Genomic DNA, 22086 nt, shown 5'->3' on the forward strand with positions numbered 1-22086 from the left:
TGTGTACCGCCGGGCCGCTAACTTTAATGAGTGTAGGGCAGATAGTATTTTAAATCCCAAAGTAATGAGTCCATACTTTTGGCACTGTATATAGACATAATAACTACAAACCCGCATTTATTGCAAAATAGCATCTTATGGAAAGTAGACAATTTATAAAGCCACGTTACAATTGTTTACTTATTCAATGCTCAGCCAGATTATTCTCAATAGTAGTCACGCTACTCAGTATCAATAAGGAATTGGGGAAGTCGACTAATTGAAAGCGAGAGAAGGCGGGGTCTTGGCCGGAAGCGGAAGTAAGTACAGTATGAAACCTTCTGATTGTTGTGTTTCAGTTAATGCAAAAGCGAGTATTATCGTTTTATATGATTTCACTCTGTCACTAGGTATTTGCCTATAACGCTTCTTGTATATTACATTGCTCCTTGATTCACTGTACATAAAACGTAGTTACTATTTAAGTTAACCCTGTTGATTGTGTAGTACGTGGCATAGAGACTCTATATAGAGTATGGCAGAATAACAGACAGAGGGGCTATTACGTATTGGGCTTTCTGTGAATAAAATAGTACGTTAGTATGCCTTGTCATTGCACTCAAATACGTATTTGTCTTTTTAATATATTGCTACTGATTATTGTCCGGTACTGAAAAAAACGAAATTAGGCGTAGGTTATGAGAGTATTTTATTACAGACATCCCAGCTCACCCTGAAGTCCAGGGAGTCTCCCTGATTGTAATAGTGGTTTCCTGATGCCAGCAAATGGAATGCAATCTCCCTGAAACTCCAAGTACCATGATCCAATATGGCCCAAATCCAGAAAATTGTGTCTTAAAGGGACATGAAACACAATTTTTTTTTCATGATTTAGAAAGAGCATGCAATTTTAAACAACTTTCTAATTTACTTCTATTATCTATTTTGCTTCATTCTCTTGATATCCTTTGCTGAAAAGCATATCTAGATAGGCTTAGTAGCTGCTGATTGGTGGCTGAACATAGATGCCTCGCCCTCGTTTGATTGGCTCACCCATGTGCATTGCTATTTCTTCAGCAAAGGATATCTAAGGAATGAAGCAAATTAGATAATAGAAGTAAATTGAAATGTTGTTTAAAATTTTATTATCTACCTGAATCATGAAAGAAATATTTTGGGTTTAGTGTCCCTTTAAAAAGGAATGCCTTTAGTTGCTGGGACGTTATAGAACCCTCAAAGCATGCATCAGTAACCAAAAAGCCTCCACTGATTTTAATAAAATAACAACACAAATACTACCTTGTTTACTGCAGGTAATCAAACTATATTTGAGCAGTCAACAAGCATACATAGTAGGAAGCTACTTTAATGATGAGTTTTGATCTTATTTAGGGTTTCAAGGTGTCCAATATATAACTACCTAAACTGTTCCCACGTGTTTTATTTTACATCCAAAGCCCTTAACGTAGAAATTAAATTAATAAAAAATATAACACTAATTCAGATGAGCATTGCTTTAAAAATACATATTGAATTTCTTGTACAAATGCCACAAGAACTACATATAGAACAGATTCACAAATACATTGGATCCTACCAGATGGTTTAGTTGCACATGGGTGCTGAGTATGAGGCAGAGGAGTACTATAGGATATCATGCAAACCTAGACGGCGCATAAGTAGCATGTGGGCAAGCTGTCCTTATGAAACTGTTGCCAAATCTCTCCATGATTAAAAAAATAAATGGTTAGAAATTTGCCTAAATAAAGGCCACATTGTGGTCTCAATTTCATCTACAGTTGGGTGCATTCTTTCTAATCAATAGGTCTCACTACAAAAAAAATATAAAGGAAAACACATATGTTTAACCATTTTTTTCACACACTGGGAAGCCCATTCTCTGTTTGTTTTTAGTTTTGCAAAGATCTTGCAGTAGCAAACTTTACCTTAAAGAAGCCGCATATGTTGAGAGATTATTCCCAATGTTTGTTGATGCTGCCAAGTACTTTAGTTCACAACAGTAGAAAAATAAATACCTAAGTTGGAAAAAAAATTGCAAAAGTTGTGTTAAGCCAAGCGATTACTGAGACATCATAGAGATTGCCAGAATAAGTTACACAAACGGAAACCAGGTAAAAATTGAGATGCATTATGATTGGCGGATACAAAAATATTAAAATTGGCATACAACTTGTCATGTTTTTATGTGTCCAAAATAACTGTTTTTGATGATTTTAAATATTTTCTATTTGAAATTCAGGAAATCACATTTGTCAGACTCCACCAATCATGCTTGGAAATATATATTAAAGGGACATAATACTCATATGCTAAATCACTTGAAACTGATGCAGTATAACTGTAAAAAGCTGACAGGAAAATATCACCTGAGCATCTCTATGTAAAAAAGGAAGATATTTTACCTCACAATTTCCTCAGCTCAGCAGAGTAAGTTCTGTGTAAAAAGTTATACTCAGCTGCTCTCAGCTGCAGGTAAAAAAAAATTTAAAAAATGAAGAAATGAACAGCAGCCAATCAGCATCAGCAGTGCTGAGGTCATGAACTCTTACTGTGATCTCATGAGATTTGACTTAACTCTCATGAGATTTTATAGTAAGCTTCCTTTACCTGATTGGTGAAATAATATGAGAGTGCACGATGCTAGTCCCTTCAGATGTCCCAGGACAAACACACTAAAATGCTGCTTAGAAATCCTTTACAATGGGAGGTGGCTACTGAGGAACTTTTGAGGTAAAATATCTTTCTTTTTTACATAGAGATGTTCAAGTGATATTTTCTAATCATCGTTTTACAGCTATGCTGCATCACTTTCAAGTGTTTAAACATTTGGGTATTATGGCCCTTTAATGCTAATACTGGAAGTTTCACAATGATTATTTAGGCTTTATGTTCATTGTAAAACTTTTTTAAATAAAATAAAAAACAGCTGATAGATGAATATAATCAAGTAATAAATGCGATGTAAAAAAGAATATGGTGTATCAGAATGTGTGCGATTATCCAACGTTCAGTATCTCAAAGAAAAAAGAAACATATTGCAACAAATTTTAGAGTGATATTATTGTGTCAATTTTGTACTCACATAACCTTGAGCTATCTTAAAGGGATACTTAACTCATGTTTTCTTTCATGATTCGGATAGAGCATAAGCAACTTTCTAATTTACCACTATTATCAATTTTTCTTTGTTCTCTTTGTATCTTTAATTAATTAAAAAGTAGAGATTAAAGCTTAGGAGCCGGCACATTTTACTTCAGAACCTGGGTACCACCTGCTGATTGGTGTATAAATGTAGCCACCAATAAGCAAGCGCTATCCAGGGTGGTGAATAAAAAATGGGTTAGCTCCTAAGCTTTTATTCATGCTTTTTCAAATAAAGATACCTAGTGAACAAAGAAAAATTGATAATAGGAGTAAATTGGAAAGTTGCTTAAAATCTCATGCTCTATCTGAATCATGAAATAAATAATTTGGGGTTAGAATCCCTATAATCTCAAGTATTGCACAGTCCTGTCAGGTTCAGCTTTCCCAGTTATTTAGTGGGTTAATTCTGGGATGTGTCAACGTGTCTCAAGCAATAGAAAAATAAGACATAGTGTAATACTGTGTATAATGAATTAAACAAGACTTTGTGAACACGTACTCACACTTTTCAGGAGCTATTATTCCCCAGTAATAGCCCCCAATATAACAGCAGACTTGATATCGGGTAAAACCACTTCTGTGATTGAATCTAGAACTGCTTCTTAAAAAAGGCTCTATTTATTTAAAATATTAAAACATAATAAAACAAAATATGTGTCAAGATCGTCAGTCACTTAGGGTTATAGTGTAAAGTTGACACAAAAAGATTTGTATCCTCAGTCTCCAACTCGGGACTCCCTTGAAAAAGACACATGTGTGCGTGGCGAAACGTACGGCGGGAACATATGGGTTTAGTGATGTCACAGTGAAGGGCGCTCTCCTCGTAGAGATTGGTAGCAAAACAGATACTTTGTTTGTACAACAATCCGCTACTGTGGATACAAATTTTTGTGTGTCAACTTTACACTATAACCTTAAGTGACTCACGATCCTGACATATATTTTGTGGTTTTATTATGTTTTAATATTTCAAATAAATAGAGCCTTTTTAAAAAAGCGGTTCCAGATTCAATTACAGAATTGGCTTTACCTGATAACTGATATTAGGTCTGCTGTTATATTGGTGGCTCAATAATATCTCCTGAAAACTGTGTTGACAAAGTCTTGTTTAATTCATTATACACTATGTCTTATTTTTCTATTTTTTGAGACACGTTGACACATCCCAAGAGAATTAACCCACTAAATACGGACGAGAGCTGAGCCTCTGACAGCCTTGTGTTTCAGGACTGTGCAATACTTGATCTTAAAGGAATAGTTTACTCAAAATTAAAATGTCATGATTTAGATAGAGCATTTGATTTTTAGCAACTTTCTAATTTACTCCTATTATCAAAATTTCTTCGTTCTCTTGGTATCTTTAGTTGAATGTAAGCTTAGAAGCTGGACCATTTTTGGTTCAGCACCTGGGTAGCGGTTACTGATTGGTGGCTACATTTAGACACCAATCAGAAAGTGCTACCCAGGTACTGAATAAAAAATGGGCCGGCTCCTATGCGAACATTCTTGCTTTTCAAATAAAGATACTAAGAGAACGAAGAAAAATTGATAATATGAGTAAATTAGAAAGTTGCTTAAAATTGCGTGCTCTATTTGAATCATTAAAGTTTAATTTTGACTAGACTATTCCTTTAAGATAGCTCAAGGTTATGTGAGTACATAATTGACACAATAATATCACTCTAAAATTTGTTGCAATATTACACTATATTATGTTTCTTTTTTCTTTGAGATATTGAAAATTGGATGTTTGCATGCTTTCTGATTCACCATATCCTTTTTTCATCACATTTATTACTTGTTTATAACCAGATGGATATAATCAGCTTGGCAGTGATAACTGGTTATAGGCAACATACAATTTATTCACTGATAAAATGAAAAGCTTTTGTAACCATATGTATTTTTTGTGTGTGTGTTCTTTTACCATTGTAGGATAGTTGCATGGCCTTTATAATGAGCTCTGTACAATCTCTACATTTGTTTAATTAACAGAATCGCCACTTTCAGAGGAATAGAATTTACCAAAGACTAAAAATTAAATTGCATAAATATATTAAATCAATTTACCCTGCATTTTTGCAAATCCCACATAGGATAGTATGTGATTGGCTGTATTGCCCGGTGGAGGCGTTGCTAGTTCAGGCTATTACACACCCTGTGGAGGCGTTCCTGCTCAGAAACTTACTTTGCATGCAACATTCAATTTTAAGAACCTGATCCTATATAAATGTAACATTAAGCGCTGCTTCACATAACTATGGTGCTTAACATTTGAATATTTTATTCCTCTATTGTGCATGTTTAATCTTGAATCAAATGTAACATTCATAAACATTCAGTAGTATAAACTATTGCCACCGGGGAACACTTATTTTACTATTAGTCAAAAAATAAATTGTTTAACTCAAGGCTTTTGTTTGCACTAAAATGTGACAGGAGGTTTTAATGACGAGAAAGAATTTTCTCAATACTACACGTATTGATTGATGACTGTTAATGTTTTGTATGTTAGACATTTTAACACCAACAAAGAATTTGTGTTATGAGGGTATGTAATGTTGTTGCCCTGGGCTGTGGGAGAAAAAAAAACTTGTATGTACTGTACGTATCACCCAAGTCTGTAACACCCATGTTTGAGTAGCTGCTTGCTCTTTGGAACCATAGTGCAGCCAACTACTTTGGCCTTGTGTTACTACTCACTCATATGCCTCAATCTCTTACCAAAAACGCCTCCATTATAATTGCCTGGACTAACAACAGCTCCAGCAGGCGTGTAATTGCCTGGACTAGAAACGCCTCCACCAGTCATGTAACTGCCTGGACTAGCAACGCCTCCACCAGGCGTGTAATTGCCTGGACTAGCAATGCCTCCACTAGGCGTGTAATTGCCTGGACTAGCAACGACTCCACCAGGCATATAATTGCCTGGAATAGCAACTCCTCCACCGTGTGTGTAATGGCTTGAACTAGCAACGCCTCCACCGTGCCTGTAATTGCCTGGACTAGCATCGCCTACACCTGGCATTTAATTGCCTGGACTAGGAACTCCTCCACAGGGTGTTACAGCCAATCACAAACTATCCCATGTGGAATCTTCCAAAATGCATGTACCCCATATCCTGTTCCAATAATCTTAATCTGGTACTAGAAACAAGAGTGCTATTATTTCAATATTTAGTGAAGTAGAATATTTTTAATTGTTAAAGAGCTATTGGGAAGTGTAGACCCTTTTATCATAGAATTCAACTCATTTAAGTTTATTTTTTGTTCACAGTAATGTTTTTTTATTAAGTATCTAGGCACTTGTGATGGAAGAGGGAACTTTATGCAAAGAAGTATCAGATATTCTTCGTCTGAATGTGGGTGGGTGTCTGTTTACTGCCAGACGTGAATCTCTTTGCCGGTTCAAAGATTCTATGCTGGCGTCTATGTTCAGTGGTCGTTTTCCTTTAAAACTTGATGAAACTGGTAAGGTTTATTTTATATTGTAATAGTTTAAATAGTTTAGATGGTTTTTCTAGTAATTTAAAAAACAAAACCAAACTCCTATATACCCTTATCTATCATATGTCAAGATTCACTAATGCTTCCAACAGATCTATGTAGTTATACAATTTTCCCCCCAATTGTTTTGTGTCTGTGGTAGAGCCGCTAAAGCTATTGTAATTGTAAGTTTGCGTATGTAGTTAAACATAAGTTAATTAACAGTAACTCATTTTGTATGTAATTTTGTAATTTTAACTAAAATGTGATAATATAATTTTAGTTTAATGTGATGTCAAACACCAACATATGCTTAGATATTGTGCCCTAAATAAATGTAGCAAATCATACTTGCTCTGTTATATATATGCAGAAGTCTATACTAAGTGCATGAACTATGTAAACATACTTGAAATGCTTACTAAACATTATACATGCACTGTACAAACATTATTTGCTCCCTATTTATGTACTGAATAATTTAACATATATTGCGTTAATAAACAAAAATGTGAAAAATAAAACCGCTAATAATGAAATAACTGTATAGTAAAGTGAATCAGATGGTCATACTACAAAAAGAAAAAGGCAAGTTTGCAAAGTGCAATACTTACTCCATACTCTCCTTATTATTTTATAATTACAGGTTGTTGTCTTATTGATAGGAATGGGGAGATTTTTAAATATCTTTTGGATTATCTTCATGGAGAAGTACAGATTCCTGAAGATGAGCAAACCCGAATTGCTCTGCAAGAAGAGGCAGATTATTTTGGAATTCCTTATCCTTACAGTCTGACAGATCACATGGCTAATGAAATGGAGACTTGCTGTTTAAGATCCAATCTGGAGCTCAAAAGGGTAAAGGGAATTTTTATTTTTGCTCTAGTTCTGCTGCAATATTCTTCAAGGGACATCCAAATAACATACTTGTTCGTTAGAGCATGTCATTTTAGCACTATCAACCCTGTAACTCAATGTGTTTAACACCCACAAATGGCTTACATACATAGTTAAAGTACTGCTGGAGGGCCACAGAGAACTGCTGGTCCCAAGTGACATGGCCAGTGAGCTAATCAGCGGCAGCAGTCACACGACTGCAATTTGCCGTTTTTAACAAACCTTTCTTAAAGAGACTTAAAACTGCTATAAGAAGACCTTAAAGGACCAGTCAACACATTAGATTTGCATAATCAAGAAATGCAAGATAACAAGACAATGCAATAGCACTTAGTCTGAACTTCAAATGAGTAGTAGATTTTTTTATAACAAATTTCAAAGTTATGTATATTTCCACTCCCCTTGTACCATGTGATAGCAATCAGCCAATCACAAATGCATATACGTATAGTCTGTGAATTCTTGCACATGCTCAGTAGGAGCTGGTGACTCAAAAAGTGTAAATATAAAAGACTGTGCACATTTTTTTTAATGGAAGTAAATTGGAAAGTTGTTTAAAATTACATGCTGTATCTGAATCATGAAAATGTAATTTATCCTGAGTGTCCCTTTAAGATCTCTTTATATGCGTATGATATCCTCCTGTCACTTCCATCTCCACACACTTCCCTCTTGGTGGTGACAGAAGAATTTGATTTGTATAGTGATTCCTCATTTTTCTCCATTAATTACTCCAAATCCGAAATTTTAAATATTAATTAAAAACCCTATTGGAGGTAAATCCCCATAGACTACAAACAAAGGAACTTAAATATCTGGGCATTTTCCTCACTCCTAATCATAAACAACTTTTCACCCTCAATTATATCTCCTTATTTGCGAACATTCAAAATGACTTACAGAAATGGTCCAAACACCCTTTTTCGTGTTGGGTTAGAGTTAAAACACTAAAAATGACTACTCTCCCAAGAATTTATATGTCCTTCAAGCGATCCCTATACCCGTACCACCCTCATACATTAAGAAATGGCAGTCACTTTTAAATAAATACATATGGGGCTCCATAAAGCCAAGGATTAATAAAAGCATATTATATAGGTCCCAAAGAAACGGAGGCATAGGCCTCCCTAACCTAGAAATTTATTATAAATCGATTTGCCCACAAAGGGTCCTAGATTGGCATAGAAATGCACAAACTAAAGCATGGTTAGTAATAGACTCTCATATCCTCAAAACCCCTAATGTTGGGGCTCTTTGTTGGATTCCCAAATCTAATAGACCAAGCGAAATACCCCTCTACCCCCTAAACATAAGTGTGTTCTCTGTCTGGGACAGGATCCAATCGTTCTCCCCACATATCACTACAGCTAAATCTCCCCTTTCCCCAATCTCCCCTAATGCGGAATTCTTAGGTGGCATAGAATATAGCTACAATAGATCAAGTACCCAGGAATTGGGATATACAGTTCCCATTTGCAAATTACTCAATGGGCCAATGCTGAAACCTAGAAACGAAATAACAGATCTACTTAATGGAGCATTCACTAACTGGTTTAAGTATAGGCAGCTTCAACATTTGTTAAACACCTCTGAACACAAACAGGCCTGGACTAGACAACCAACACCATTTGAGATGTTATGCTTAGCAGAAGGTAGAATAAGGTACACCCTAACAATAGCGAAAACAATCCTTACATTAGATCTGACCACACGGCTCCCCTCCTCAGAACTAAGCACAGAACTAGATATGCAAACATGGAGACAATTATTTTAATTCACTAGAATATCTTGTACCTCTACTAAATAAATAGAACTTAAAGGGACAGTAAAGGTTCAGAATAATGTTATATAATTCTGCACACAGTGCAGAATTATATAACATTATTAAAGCGGTAACTTCAAAATTGTAAAAGTATTTCAGATTTTGCAGTGAACGTTGGACTCCGCTCCAGGTTCTACTGAGCGGGTCCTGGATATTCAAAGCGCTTCGCGGGCTTGCTGGCTAGTCACAGCATGCCCGGTCGCTCTATTGGAATAAATGTAGCTCGCTCCCGCTCTGGTCTAGTAGATCCTGGAGCGGAGTCCAACGTTCACTGCAAAATCTGAAAATACTTTTACATTTTTTAAGTTACCGCTTAAATAATGTTATACAATTCTGCACTGTGTGACTCAAAAAATTTAAATTTAAAAAGACTGTGCACATTTTGTTAATGTAAGTAAATTGGAATATTGTTTAAAATTGCATGCTCTATCTGAATAATTAAAGTTTAATTTTGACTTGAGTGTCCCTTTAAGAAAGAAAAACTAAATGAAAATCAAAGGGACAGTACATCTACAACATTTCAGAGTGGCTGTATTACTGCTCCTTAGATGCCTACAAAAAGCTGTGCCTTACCCATTTATCAATGTCACTTTGGAGCCACATTACTGGGCAAGCTGCCAACCCTTTCCTTGAAGTTTATTTACCAGAATACTTGAGGCAGATAGTCCATAATCCTAGACTGCATCTAAGAGTAGAGTGTATGCAGTTCAGGCAATACGGTATCTGATTGGATGTACTGTCCACTTGAAGTTTTCTTGGAGGAAAAAAATAGTTGTAGAGAAGGGTCTTGACAGCCTTCACAGTAATTTGACTAAAAAGTTTATTTGGCAGACAGGTAGGTTACTTTATGAATGCAGAGATCGATAATACAACTGTGTTGTAAACATTTGTTAGGTTTACTGTCTCTTTAATACACAGATTACATTTGTGCATTTTCTTCAGATTGCAACTACCACTCATAGCTTGTAGAATAGGAATTATGAACATTTGTCTTTTTAGGTATTACTTGATTTTTGTGATTCCTATGGTCTCATATGTACAAAGGCCACCGTGTGGGTGCTGCATTACCTTCATACTAGTGGCTCGAGTATTGAAAGTAAAGTTATTGGTGTTTATGCCACTAAGGAAGATGGCACAGCTGCTCTTGAGAAACAACTGGGAGATAGAATACATCGAAAAAATATGTACAAAAGGTGAGTAAATGCTCATTTGTATTTGAATGGCTTTCTCGTGACAGCTTCTGCATGACTATCATTCCCTAATATAAAATCAAACAAATACATTAAAAAGAAAAACTGGTGGAGAGAGGGGTAATCCAGAAGCCAATTAAATTGATGATTCTAATAGGCTGTACTGCTCACTTTAAAACTGACTGCAGGCTGTGGATAAGGGTTAAGTGAGGCCTATAAAAAGGTAAATTACTTTAGAATAAAAGACAAATCTTTATTTTTTTCCATATGTTAAATATTAAGTCTCTTTAACAAAATCATTTTTTGCTCATTGTCAGCTAGATTACGAGTTGTGCGTTCGTCTTTTAACGCTGAAAATATGCAATTTTCAGCATTAAAACAGCACCATTACAAGTCTTGTCGGTATAGCTGTACCGCAAGCCTTTTAGCCTGTAACGCAACGTCAGTACCACACTCGTAGAAATAAAGTTTTTTCATGGGACTTCTATAGCGCTGCCATTACGAGTTTTGCGGTGAGGCTAAAAAACCTGCGTTACAGCCTTAAATGACAAGATCCGTAACGCCATCTAAAAGCAGTAGTTATGAGTTTTACGCTACAAATCTGTAACATAAAACTCATAACTTGAGACCCTCATAGCGCCTGACCCTCACAGGTGATTAGTTTGCGCTTTACAAGTACCCGATAGATAGATAGATAACTAAACTGCTACAAAGTATACTAAACACCCATAAACTACCTATTGACCTCCAAACCGAGGCCCTCCGGCATCACAAATACTATATTAAAGTTATTAACCCCTAATCTGCCGCTCCCGATATCGCCGCCACTTAAAAAAATATTAACCCCTATTCCGCCGCTCTCTACCATTGTCACACGTATTAACCCCTAAACCGCCGTCCTCCCGCATAGCAAACACTATTTAAATATAATTAACCCCTAATCTGCCGTCTGCTCACATCGCCCCCACTATACTAAAGTTATTAAGGCCTACACCGCCGCCACTATAATAAACCTATTAACCCCTAAACCGCAAGCCCCCCACAACGAAATATACTAAATTAAACTATTAAACCCTAAACCGAAAGCCCCCACATTGCAAAAAACTAAATTAAACTAGTAACCCCTAAACCTAACGCCCCCCCTAATTTTAGATTAAAATTACAATTTCCCTATCTTAAATTAAAATTTACCTGTCAAATTAAAAAAACTAAGTTTAAACTAGCAATTAAACTAATATAATTATTAAACTAACTACCAATTAAATAAAACTAAACTACACATTCAAAAATCCTAACACTACTCTAAAAATTACAAAGTATCTAAATACAAAAAATAATAAAGACTAAATTACAAAAAATAACAAACACCAAATTACGAAAAATAACAAACAAAATTATCCAAAATAAAAAAGAATTACACCTAATCTAATAACCCTATCAAAATAAAAAAGCCCACCCAAAATAAAAAAAACCCTAGCCTACAATAAACTACCAATAGCCCTTAAAAGGGCCTTTTGTAGGGCATTGCCCTAAGTTAAACAGCTCTTTTACCTGTAAAAAAAAAAATACAAAGACCCCCCCAACAGTAAAACCCACCACCCAACCAACCCCCAAAAATAAAAAACCTAACTCTAAAAAAACCCTAATCTACCCATTGCCCTGAAAAGGGCATTTGGATGGGCATTGCCCTTAAAAGGGCATTTAGCTCTTTTACAAGCCTAAACTAAAAAAAAAACACACCCAAAAAAACCTTAATAAAACTAATCACTAACCCCCGAAGACCCACTTACAGTTTTTAAAGAGTTCTCGCCACCTAGATGAAGATCGTTCAAGCGGGACTTCAAAAACTATAAGTGGATTGTCGACGGTTAGTGTTAGGCTTTTTTGTTAAGGGTTTTTTGGGTGGGTTTTTATTTTAGATTAGGGTTTGGGCTTGTAAATGAGCTAAATACCCTTTTAAGGGCAGTGCCCATCCAAATGCCCTTTTCAGGGCAATGGGTAGCTTAGGTTTTTTTTATTTTGTGGGGTGGGGTGAGGGTTTGTAATGTTAGTTGGTGTTCTGTAAAAAAAATTTCAGCAAAAAAAGCTGATATCTTTAGGGCAATGCCCTACAAAAGGCCCTTTTAAGGGCTATTGGCAGTTTATTCTAGATTAGTTTTTTTATTTTGGGGTGTTTTTTTTTCTTCAAATGAGTATTAGAATAGGAATAATTTTTATTATTTTTGATAATTTGTTTGTTATTTTGTGTTTTGTATTTTTTCGTTTTGGGGTGGGTTTTTATTTTTAGATTAGGGCTTGGGCAGCAAAATAGCTAAATGCCCTTTTAAGGGCAATGCCCATACAAATGCCCTTTTCAGTGCAATGGGTAGATTAGGTTTTACTTTCTTTTTATTTTGTGGGGGTGGGGGTTTGTATGCTGTTAGGGGGTGTTTGTTTTGTAGTAAAATAGCTGTTAACTTTAGGGCAATGCCCTACAAAAGGCCCTTTTAAGGGCCCCCAAAAGGCCCTTTTAAGGGCCCTTGGTAGTCTGGGGGGGTGGAGGTTTGTATACTGTTAGGTGGTGGTTGTTTTTGTAGCAAAATAGCTGTTAACTTTAGGGCAATGCCCTAAAAAAGGCCCTTTTAAGGGCCCTTGGTAGTTTTATTCTAGATTAGGCTTTTTTATTTTGGGGTGTTTTTTTTTTTTTTTTTTTAAAGGGTATTAGAATAGGAATAATTTTTATTTTTTGGGATAATTTCATTTATTTTTTTTGTAATGTTAGTTTTTTTTAATTTTAGGTTTTAGTGTAAGGTAGCTTAGGATTTATTTGACAGGTAAGTTTGTATTTATTTTAACTAGGTAGTTAGTAAATAGTTAATAACTATTTACTAACTAGTCTACCTAGTTAAAATAAATACAAACTTACCTGTGAAATAAAAATAAAACCTAGGCTAGCTACAATATAACTATTAGTTATATTGTAGCTAGCTTAGGTTTTATTTCACAGGTAAGTATGTATTTAGTTTTAAATAAGTATTATTTAGTTAATAATTGTAACTTTAATTTAGCTCTATTGTAATTATGTTAAAGTTAGGGGGTTTTAGGGTTAGGGTTATGGGTAGGTGTAGGAGTTAATAGTTTAATTTAGATTTTTGCAATGTGGGGGGCTGGCAGTTTAGGGGTTAATAGATTTATTTAGTGTTAGTGATGTGGGAGGCCAGAGGTTTAGGGGTTAATAGCTTTATTTAGTTAGTTGCGGCGATGTCGGGGAGCGGCAGAATAGAGGTTAATAGATGTATTATAGTGTAGGCGATGTTGGGGTGCAGGAGAATATGGGTTAATAACTTTAGTATAGTGGCAGCGATATCAGGAGCGGCAGATTAGGGGTTAATAATTTTAGGTGGCGGCGATATCGGGGACGGCAGATTAGGGGTTGATAACATTATGTAGGTGCTGGCGACGTCGGTGGGGGGCAGATTAGGGGAGTTTAGACTCAGGGTTTATGTTAGGGTGTTAGGTTTAAACGTTAGTTTTTTTTTTTCCATAGACATCAATGGGGCTGCGTTACGGAGCTTTTTATTCCGCGATCGCAGGTCTTAGACTTTTTTTCAGACACTTTCTCCCCATTGATGTCTATGGGGAAAGCGTGCACGAGCACGTCAAAACAGCACTTGTTTTTTGTGCGGTATGGAGCGTAAAAGCACCATATCGCACGCACAAGTCGGGTTTTGAAAAACTTGTAATGGCTGCGCTATAGGGGGTTAAATAACGCAACTTTTCTTGCGTTCGTTAATTTTCCTATAGCGCGCATAACTCGTAATTTAGCTGAAAGTGTTTTATTTATTTTGATTATTTTGCTGTGAAGTTCACCTGTTAATGTTTTTTTTAGTTTTAATACCTCCATTATACTTAAATATGGTGATTGGTTAACTCGGAGCACAAGTTAATTTACATATGACCCTAAAAGCATACTGCTTTTTATTTGTAAACCATGTAAATTGTGATAACAAAATTTGTGTTAACCCCTTCCCACCATTATGCATTCCTAACTGCGCTGGGCTTTGGCGCCATTGGGATGGCATGGAACTGTTCGGCTGTCCTGAAACTTAGCCGCTTCCTATATGAGATCGCGGGCTGGGGGCATGCCTATCGTCATAGACACTCCCCCCTGATCCAATCCTATCATTGAAATCACGTGATTGCATAAAATATCGCGTGATTTCAATTTTTACTAACGAGTCTTGGCAGGAAAGGGTAAAATGATTTAAAAAACTTTTTTTGCTACGCAATGCTTAATTAGTTAGTACTCTTAATTAATTAGTTAGTACTCTGCAGGTGTAGCTGCAGTTGGAAGAGCATAAGACACTAAGTTCAGGAAATAGTTTTTTTTTGTAAGAGGCAATCTTTTGAACAGGTTTTACACAGGGGTCAAGTCGAGCGGAAACGCATGGAATGGAGCTCCTGCACTATTTTTGCAGGAGGAACTAAGTTTCCCTCTGGACAGAGGACAGAAGCACTTCAATAAACACTGCTGGCTACTGGTGGGAGGAGCTGGAACACAGTCCGGTTAGAGGGATAGTAAAATCATCTAGTAATGGGGAAGTAACACTTCCTACAATACACTAAATGCAAACTAGTCGTGGTCCTGCACTGTTATCACCCTGTTATAAATATTTTCTTTTATTATACATGGTTCTTACATTTCTGTGTGGCTTTCTCTGGGGTTACTTGGCTCCCCTCAGCAGAAATAGGACTATTGCACCTTAAGTGGGTGAGAATCTGTGACAGAGGACGATTCTTAGGCCCAAAGGTGACCATTCAACCCCTTCATTGGACCCTTCATTGGATTTTATATACACGTGTGTGTGTATGTGTGTGTGTGTGTGTGTGTGTATGTGTGTGTGTATGTGTGTATGTGTGTGTATGTATGTATGTGTGTGTGTGCGTATGTATGTGTATGTATGTATGTGTGTTTGTGTATGTATGTGTGTGTTTGTGTATGTGTGTGTGTGTATGTGTGTATGTATGTGTGTGTGTGTGTGTGTGTGTGTATATGTATATATATATATTGTGAGGGAAGTTGGAAGTCTTGGTGAGTTCCCACACTTTTTTTTGTAGGACTTGACCCCTGGTTTTACAGTGCTTTAGTATATATGTTAACAACCAGTAATTAAATTCTAAGGGATATGAAACCCTAAAATTTTCTTTTGTGATTCAGACAGAGCATACCTTTTTAAAAAAATTATCAAATTTGCTTCATTCCCATCTAGAGCTCTACATGGCAGGAAATAGTGCTGCCATCTAGTGCTCTTGAAAAAGGATAACATTCTTGCAAAACTGCTGCAATATAGTACAACAGAATAGGCCGGTGTTCTGTAATATTCTCCTACTGCGTTACGTTTCCCTACCTACGGCCACGCCTACACAAAACTTGCCAAAGGGAGTTGTGCATGCATGCGCTTACTGTCTACAATAGACTTGTAAATATTCTACAGAGCACGCATGCGCTCGTTGCGCTAGCAAATCACTGGGACAGAGCTGTCAGTCCCGCAGTGGGGCAGAAAACTGTGTCCCGCAAACACTGATAGTTCATAGTTTCACTGTGCAATTTTAAATAACAGTGCAAAAAAAGGTTTTATTTGCCGACTGCGGCAATGAGCGCATGCGTGCTCTGTAGTATATTTACAAGTCTATTGTAGGGCCGGTATTCTGTGAAGGGACCTAACTTTTCAAAAGAGCGAACCAGTCACTTCCTGTGACGTTTCATAGCTGTTGCTATCATTTTGCCCCTAATAGCATGATTGCCAGCGTCATCACATACGTCACGGTAAATTATTTAAACTTGTGAAATTCTAAACCATTGTATAGCACATGCGTGGGCTTTTCTATCACAAATGGGGGTGTTTTATGGAACGAAGTTTATTCAACACTGTATGTGCATTATGGTGTGAAACAGAAATAAATGTATAGTTATTTAAAAATATTTATTTATATAAACCCTCAAACATGGAACAATGTTTTTTCGTCCCTGCATGACATACGCCACTCGGATATCGCCACCGCATGTCGTATTTTACACTAAACATAAAGTCAAGTGCATTGAATGTCTTGTATGCGTTTGAAGTTATATATAAATAAAATATTTTAAATAAGTATACATTTATTTTCTGTTTACACCATAATTAACATACAGTGTTGAATAAACATTGTTCAATAAAACACCCCCTTTTGTGATAGAAAAGCCCCACGCATGCGCTATACAATGGTTTCAGAATTTCACAAGTCCTAAATAGTTTTACCGTTACGTATGCGGCCAGGTATGTGATGACGCTGGCACGCATGCGTAATTAGGGGCAAAATGAGAGCAACAGTGATGAAACGGTCCACAGGAGAGTGCATGGTCTCGCTCTTTTACAAAGTTCGGTAACCTGCACCAGAACACCGGTTCTGTAATATTTCCTAATGCCGGCAGTGAGCGCATGCACAACTGTGTTTGCAAGTTTTTTGTAGGCTTGGCGGTAGGTAGGAAACGTAACACAGTAGGAGAATATTACAGAAACAGTTCCTGAGCTCATGTTCCTTGTTTTCAACAATAGATACCAAGAGAACAAAGAGAAATTGATAATAGAAGTAAATTAGAAAGTTGTTTACAAATGCTAATTCTAATCATGAAAGGAAAATTTGGGGTTTCATATCCCTATAAATAGCGCTTATCTGTAATAGTTATCTATTTATTTATAAATGATTGTTTATAGGTGAAAGGATCATGTAAACAAAGTGTCTTTTTTAGTAACACATGAGTATTTTTATTTGAACCTGGTGTTGATATGTAACATATTTCTTTTTATAGTTAACTAGTCCTAAAGCCTGTGTACACGGGCCATTTTTTGCAGTACAGCGGTTCCACCCCTTGCTCTCTCTCTACCCCCCCCTCTATTTGCTCCCTCTCCCCCCTCTCTTTTGCTCTCTCTCCCCCCTCTCTTTTGCTCTCTCTCCCCCCCCTCTCTTTTGCTCTCTCTCCCCCCTTTCTTCTGCTCTCTCACTCCCCCTCTCTCTATTTTGCTCTCTCTCTCCCCTCTCTCTCTACCCCCTCTCTCTCTCCCCCCTCTCTTTTGCTCTCTCCCCCCCTCTCTTTTGCTCTCTCCCCCCCTCTCTTTTGATCTCTCTCTCCCCCTTCTCTTTTGATCTCTCTCTCCCCTCTCTTATGCTGTCTCTCTCCCTCTCTTTTGCTCTCTCTATCCCCATCTCTTTTGTCCTCTCTCTCCTACTCTTTTGCTCTCTCTCCGCCCTCTCTTTTGCTCTCTCTCTCCCCCCTCTCTTTTGCTCTCTCTCTCACCCCCCTCTCTTTTGCTCTCTCTCCCCTCTCTTTTGCTCTCTCTATCCCCTCTCTTTTGCTCTCTCTATCCCCTCTCTTTTGCTCTCTCTAGCCCCTCTCTTTTGCTCTCTCTAGCCCCTCTCTTTTGCTCACTCTAGCCCCTCTCTTTTGCTTTCTCTATCCCCCCTCTTTTGCGTTCTCTATCCCCCCTCTTTTGCGTTCTCTATCCCCCCTCTTTTGCTTTCTCTATCCCCCTCTTTTGCTTTCTCTATCCCGCCTCTTTTGCTCTCTCTCTACCCTTTCTTTTGCTCTGTCCCCCCTCTTTTGCTGTTCTCTTCCCCTCTTTTGCTCTCTCTATCCCCCCTCTTTTGCTCTCTCTCTCCCATTTCTTTTGCTCTCTTTCCCCCTCTCCTTTACTGTTCCTCTCCCTCTCTTTTGCTGTCTCTCTCCCCCTCTCTTTTGCTCTCTCTAACCCCCTATTTTACTCTCCCCCCCTTTTTTTTGCTCTCTCCCCTCTCTCTCTTTTGCTTGTCTCTCTCCACTGTTTTGCTCTCTCTATCCCACTTTTTATTGCTCTCTCTCCCCCCTCTCTTTTGTTCTCGGGCTGTTCTATCCCCCCCTTTTGCTCCTCTCTCCTCTCTCCCCCCTCCTTTTGCTCTCTCTCCCCCCCTCTTCTTTTGCTCTCTCTCCCCCCCTCTTTAGCTCTCTCTCCCCCCCTCTTCTTGCTCTCTCTCCCCCCCTCTTTTGCTCCTCTCTCCCCCCTCTTTTGCTCCTCTCCCCCTCTTTTGCTCTCTCTCTCCCCTTTCTTTTGTTCTCTTTCCCACTCTCTTTTGCTCTCTTTCTCCCCCTCTCTTTTGCTCTCTTTCTCCCCTCTCTTTTGCTCTCTTTCTCCCCTCTCTTTTGCTCTCTTTCTCCCCTCTCTTTTGAGCTCTCTCTCCCCTCTCTTTTGTGCTCTCCCCCCACTCTTTTGCTCTCTCTCTCCCCCTCTCTTTTGCTCTCTCCCCCCCCTCTTTTGCAATCTCTCCCCCTTTCTCTCCCCCTCCATTTTGCTGTATCTCTCCCTCTCTTTTGCTCTCTCTCTCTCTCTCTCCCCTTCATTTTCCTCTCCCTCCCCCTCTCTTTAGCTGTCTCTCTCCCTCTCTTTTGTCTCTATCCGCCTCTCTTTTGAGCTCTCTCCTTTCATGGCACACGGTCCCACCCATGTCAAGCCCCGGTCACGCCCCGACTCCCTGTCACGCGCCCGTCGGTTGCCAGGTCAGTCTGTTGAAGGCCAGGTGTGTTTGTCTTTGCGCAGTCTCTACATGCGCATGACGGCTCTCAGACAAAACTACTTGGCCTTTTATATTATAGGATAGTTACTGTGACGGACCAGCGCACTCGATTTTTTCTGGCATAATTCTTTTGTAGATGATCCTATTTATATAGCTCATCTGGGAATGTTTATGTAACAATGTATAGTTTTGCTTTTTCTTTTTTTTTTTTTTTTAAAACAAGCTTTATTGATGTAAAAATATGATCATTCTGCCAACAGTAGTGGTACATATATAGACTAAAAATAAGGTTGTAGAAAATACAAGGATATCAATGCCCACAGTGTTCTTTTAGGAGAGGCTGTTCCAATAGGCTTGTAGGTTTTTTTTTTTTCAGAATAACAAAAGAAAAGAAACGAGAACAGAAAAGAAATACCATATATAAGGAAAAAAATTAACAACAATCAACATAATCAAAAACATCAAACTTTGTTCGTATCTAGGACAATCTTAATGTAGATTTACAATATGAAACACAGATTCAGAGCAACCTCACAACTCATTACCTGTTCTTAATGTGTTATTACTTGGAATGAGAGTTATCAAGAGGTGAAGAAGGTGTGGCATCTGCATGAATGTATGTTTCCCAGTTAGAGAGACATTGCGCAGTAAAAGTCTAATCTATTAGTTTTAAGATAATGATACCTCTCTAAGGATAGGAGGACCGTAACATTTTTGTCCTCCAGTCCTTTTTTTATGGAATCCTTTGTTGGTACCCAAAGCCTTGGGACCAATTGCTTAGCGCTGCCTAAGCATGATATATAGTAATGTGGATTTGTACTTACATTTTAATCTTAGGTGGCTTATTAAACAATAGTGTTAAGGGTTCGTATGGGATCTTATGTGAGAGAGCATTCTGAATTTCTTTATGTATGTCTTGCCAAAAGGGTTGGAGTCTAGGCAGTCCCACCAGATATGGTATAATGTGCCAATCTTCTATCAATCTCTCAAAGTTTTGCTTATTTTGCTGATTTGTAGACTCCTAACCATGCCCCCAAAGTAATAGATGTAGATACAGGTTTACAGATTTTTGCTGCTATTTTTTTGTGTAATCTGTTTTTTTATAAGGGGAATTGTCTGCTCTTTCTGCTTTCCCAACTCCATTCACTGGGTGTCCCAGCCCTAACCTCATCAACATTGCTAAACTGGGAGCTTCTAAGTAAGTTTTTAAAAGGTTTTATACTGGATCTTTATGATCAGTATCTGTGCATATTCTTCTTTATAGTAGTGTCTATTACATTCAGTTATATGACAACTTGGTTTACAATGTCCCTTTAAATACAAGAATAAAAATAGGTCTGTTGAATGCAGGGGACATCTTCCCAGTATGAATGTAACAATTCCAATTTAGACCAGCTTGCCTTTATGTGAATATGCGGAAAAACAAGGGCCTTGCCCAAACGTTTCGGCTCTCACAGGAGCCTTTTTCTGCACAGCCTCCATTGACAAAGGCTCCCTGTGAGAGCCGAAAATCTGGGCAAGGCCCTTGTTTTTCCGCATATTCACATAAAGGCTCTTGATTCAAATCCCTGTGTTTTGTGCCTGCTTTGGGGACCTCATTACGCCATTAGCCGTGCATGGGATTCCTTGGGACTATATATATATATATATATATATATATATATATATATACTATATATCTACCACATACTATGTGTAGTGTTTGTAAAAGACTAAATAACGATCTGGTGATCCTTTTGAATTTTTACATTTCTGCTTTAACTGTTATTGTTGATTTTGTATGAAGCTTGTAGTTTTGTATTTTGTTTTATAGCAAGTTAGTGTAAATACCTCCCATTTGTTGATATTTTGTCAGGGACAGTCCCTTGTTTACAGTAATGTCCAGATGTATGTTCAATTAGTATGTTCGCCCTCTAACTTAATGTTGGCCTAGTTACCATTTGGCTTGCATTTCCAGCATCTGATAAAGGGCCACATTTTGGCTAGTCCCTATAAGCTTATGGTTGATGTTGTTTATATACCTCTGTAATTGCTGTATTATAATTAGCCAACGTTTATACAGTCCTCTTGCTCCATTAGAGGAATTCCAAAGGCAAGGTTTCTTTATTTTTAAAATGATATATAAGTAGACTATGAAGTGTTCCAGATGATAAGTCGGAGACAAGGTAATGTGTTTTCTCAATGATCATGGATGGATGATCAACTTTAGCAAAGGTTGATTGATATCATCTCAGCAATAATTGTCTTGCATAGAATGAAAACCTAATCTATCTACCAGAGGTCGATTTCTTCAGAATTTAATTTTGTGAGTAAGAGGCTAGACGTTTCATTTATGGAAAATGCCATTTGTCATTCAAATAGTGAAATGGGCAAGGAAGTGTATGAAACCATTGCAAAAATATTTCCTCAGCAGATTTTTATATGAATCTTAGATAAAGTTTCCGAATACAATATCACAAATTTTATTTTTGGATAGATACGATCTAGAAAAAGATCTCTACCTAGTAAACCCCAGTTGGATATGTTAAACTGCAGAATCAAGTCCTTACAATTCGGGAACCATATGCTAAGATCAATACATGCAAGTCATTGGGATAACAGATTCAGAACTTTCTGTCATTTGTCTTAGAGACAATCCGTAGCATTGGCACACGAATACCTTAGCACATTATGAAAGTAAAGTTTTGTTTGGTAGACCGCTGTTTGGTAGACCGCTGTAACTTACAGTTTGGTGGTAATTGGTACTAGAAAATTAAAATGAAAAATTACCAATTGCCTACAAGTATTAAACAACCTTCATGAAAATACCAGAAGCTACAACATCCAGTCCAAATTATACAGGGCAACTCGTTGTTCAGTCCCTTTGCATAAACGTAATCTCTCTCTCTCTCTCTCTCTCTCTCTCTCTCTCACACTCTCTCTCACACTCTCTCTCACACTCTCTCTCACACTCTCTCTCACACTCTCTCACATTCTTTTTAT

General features: G+C 37.5%; 1 protein-coding gene across 2 annotated transcripts in view; it reads left to right on the forward strand.

Annotated features, from left to right (window-relative positions):
* Nucleotides 1–280: 280 nt before the first annotated feature.
* The window catches only part of KCTD18 (potassium channel tetramerization domain containing 18), a 104697-nt gene continuing 82891 nt past the window's right edge, over nt 281–22086 (forward strand). The window contains exons 1-4 of one of the 2 annotated variants that reach the window (XM_053698722.1): nt 281–299; nt 6440–6615; nt 7277–7488; nt 10349–10542. In XM_053698722.1, coding sequence (XP_053554697.1) covers nt 6456–6615; nt 7277–7488; nt 10349–10542 — 566 coding nt within the window. In that variant the 5' untranslated portion in view covers nt 281–299; nt 6440–6455. Of the gene's footprint in view, nt 300–331; nt 390–6439; nt 6616–7276; nt 7489–10348; nt 10543–22086 lie in introns of those variants that run through there. The other variant, XM_053698723.1, reaches the window with a different exon arrangement.

Source organism: Bombina bombina, chromosome 1, assembly GCF_027579735.1.
Source record: "Bombina bombina isolate aBomBom1 chromosome 1, aBomBom1.pri, whole genome shotgun sequence".
Lineage (NCBI taxonomy): Eukaryota > Metazoa > Chordata > Amphibia > Anura > Bombinatoridae > Bombina > Bombina bombina.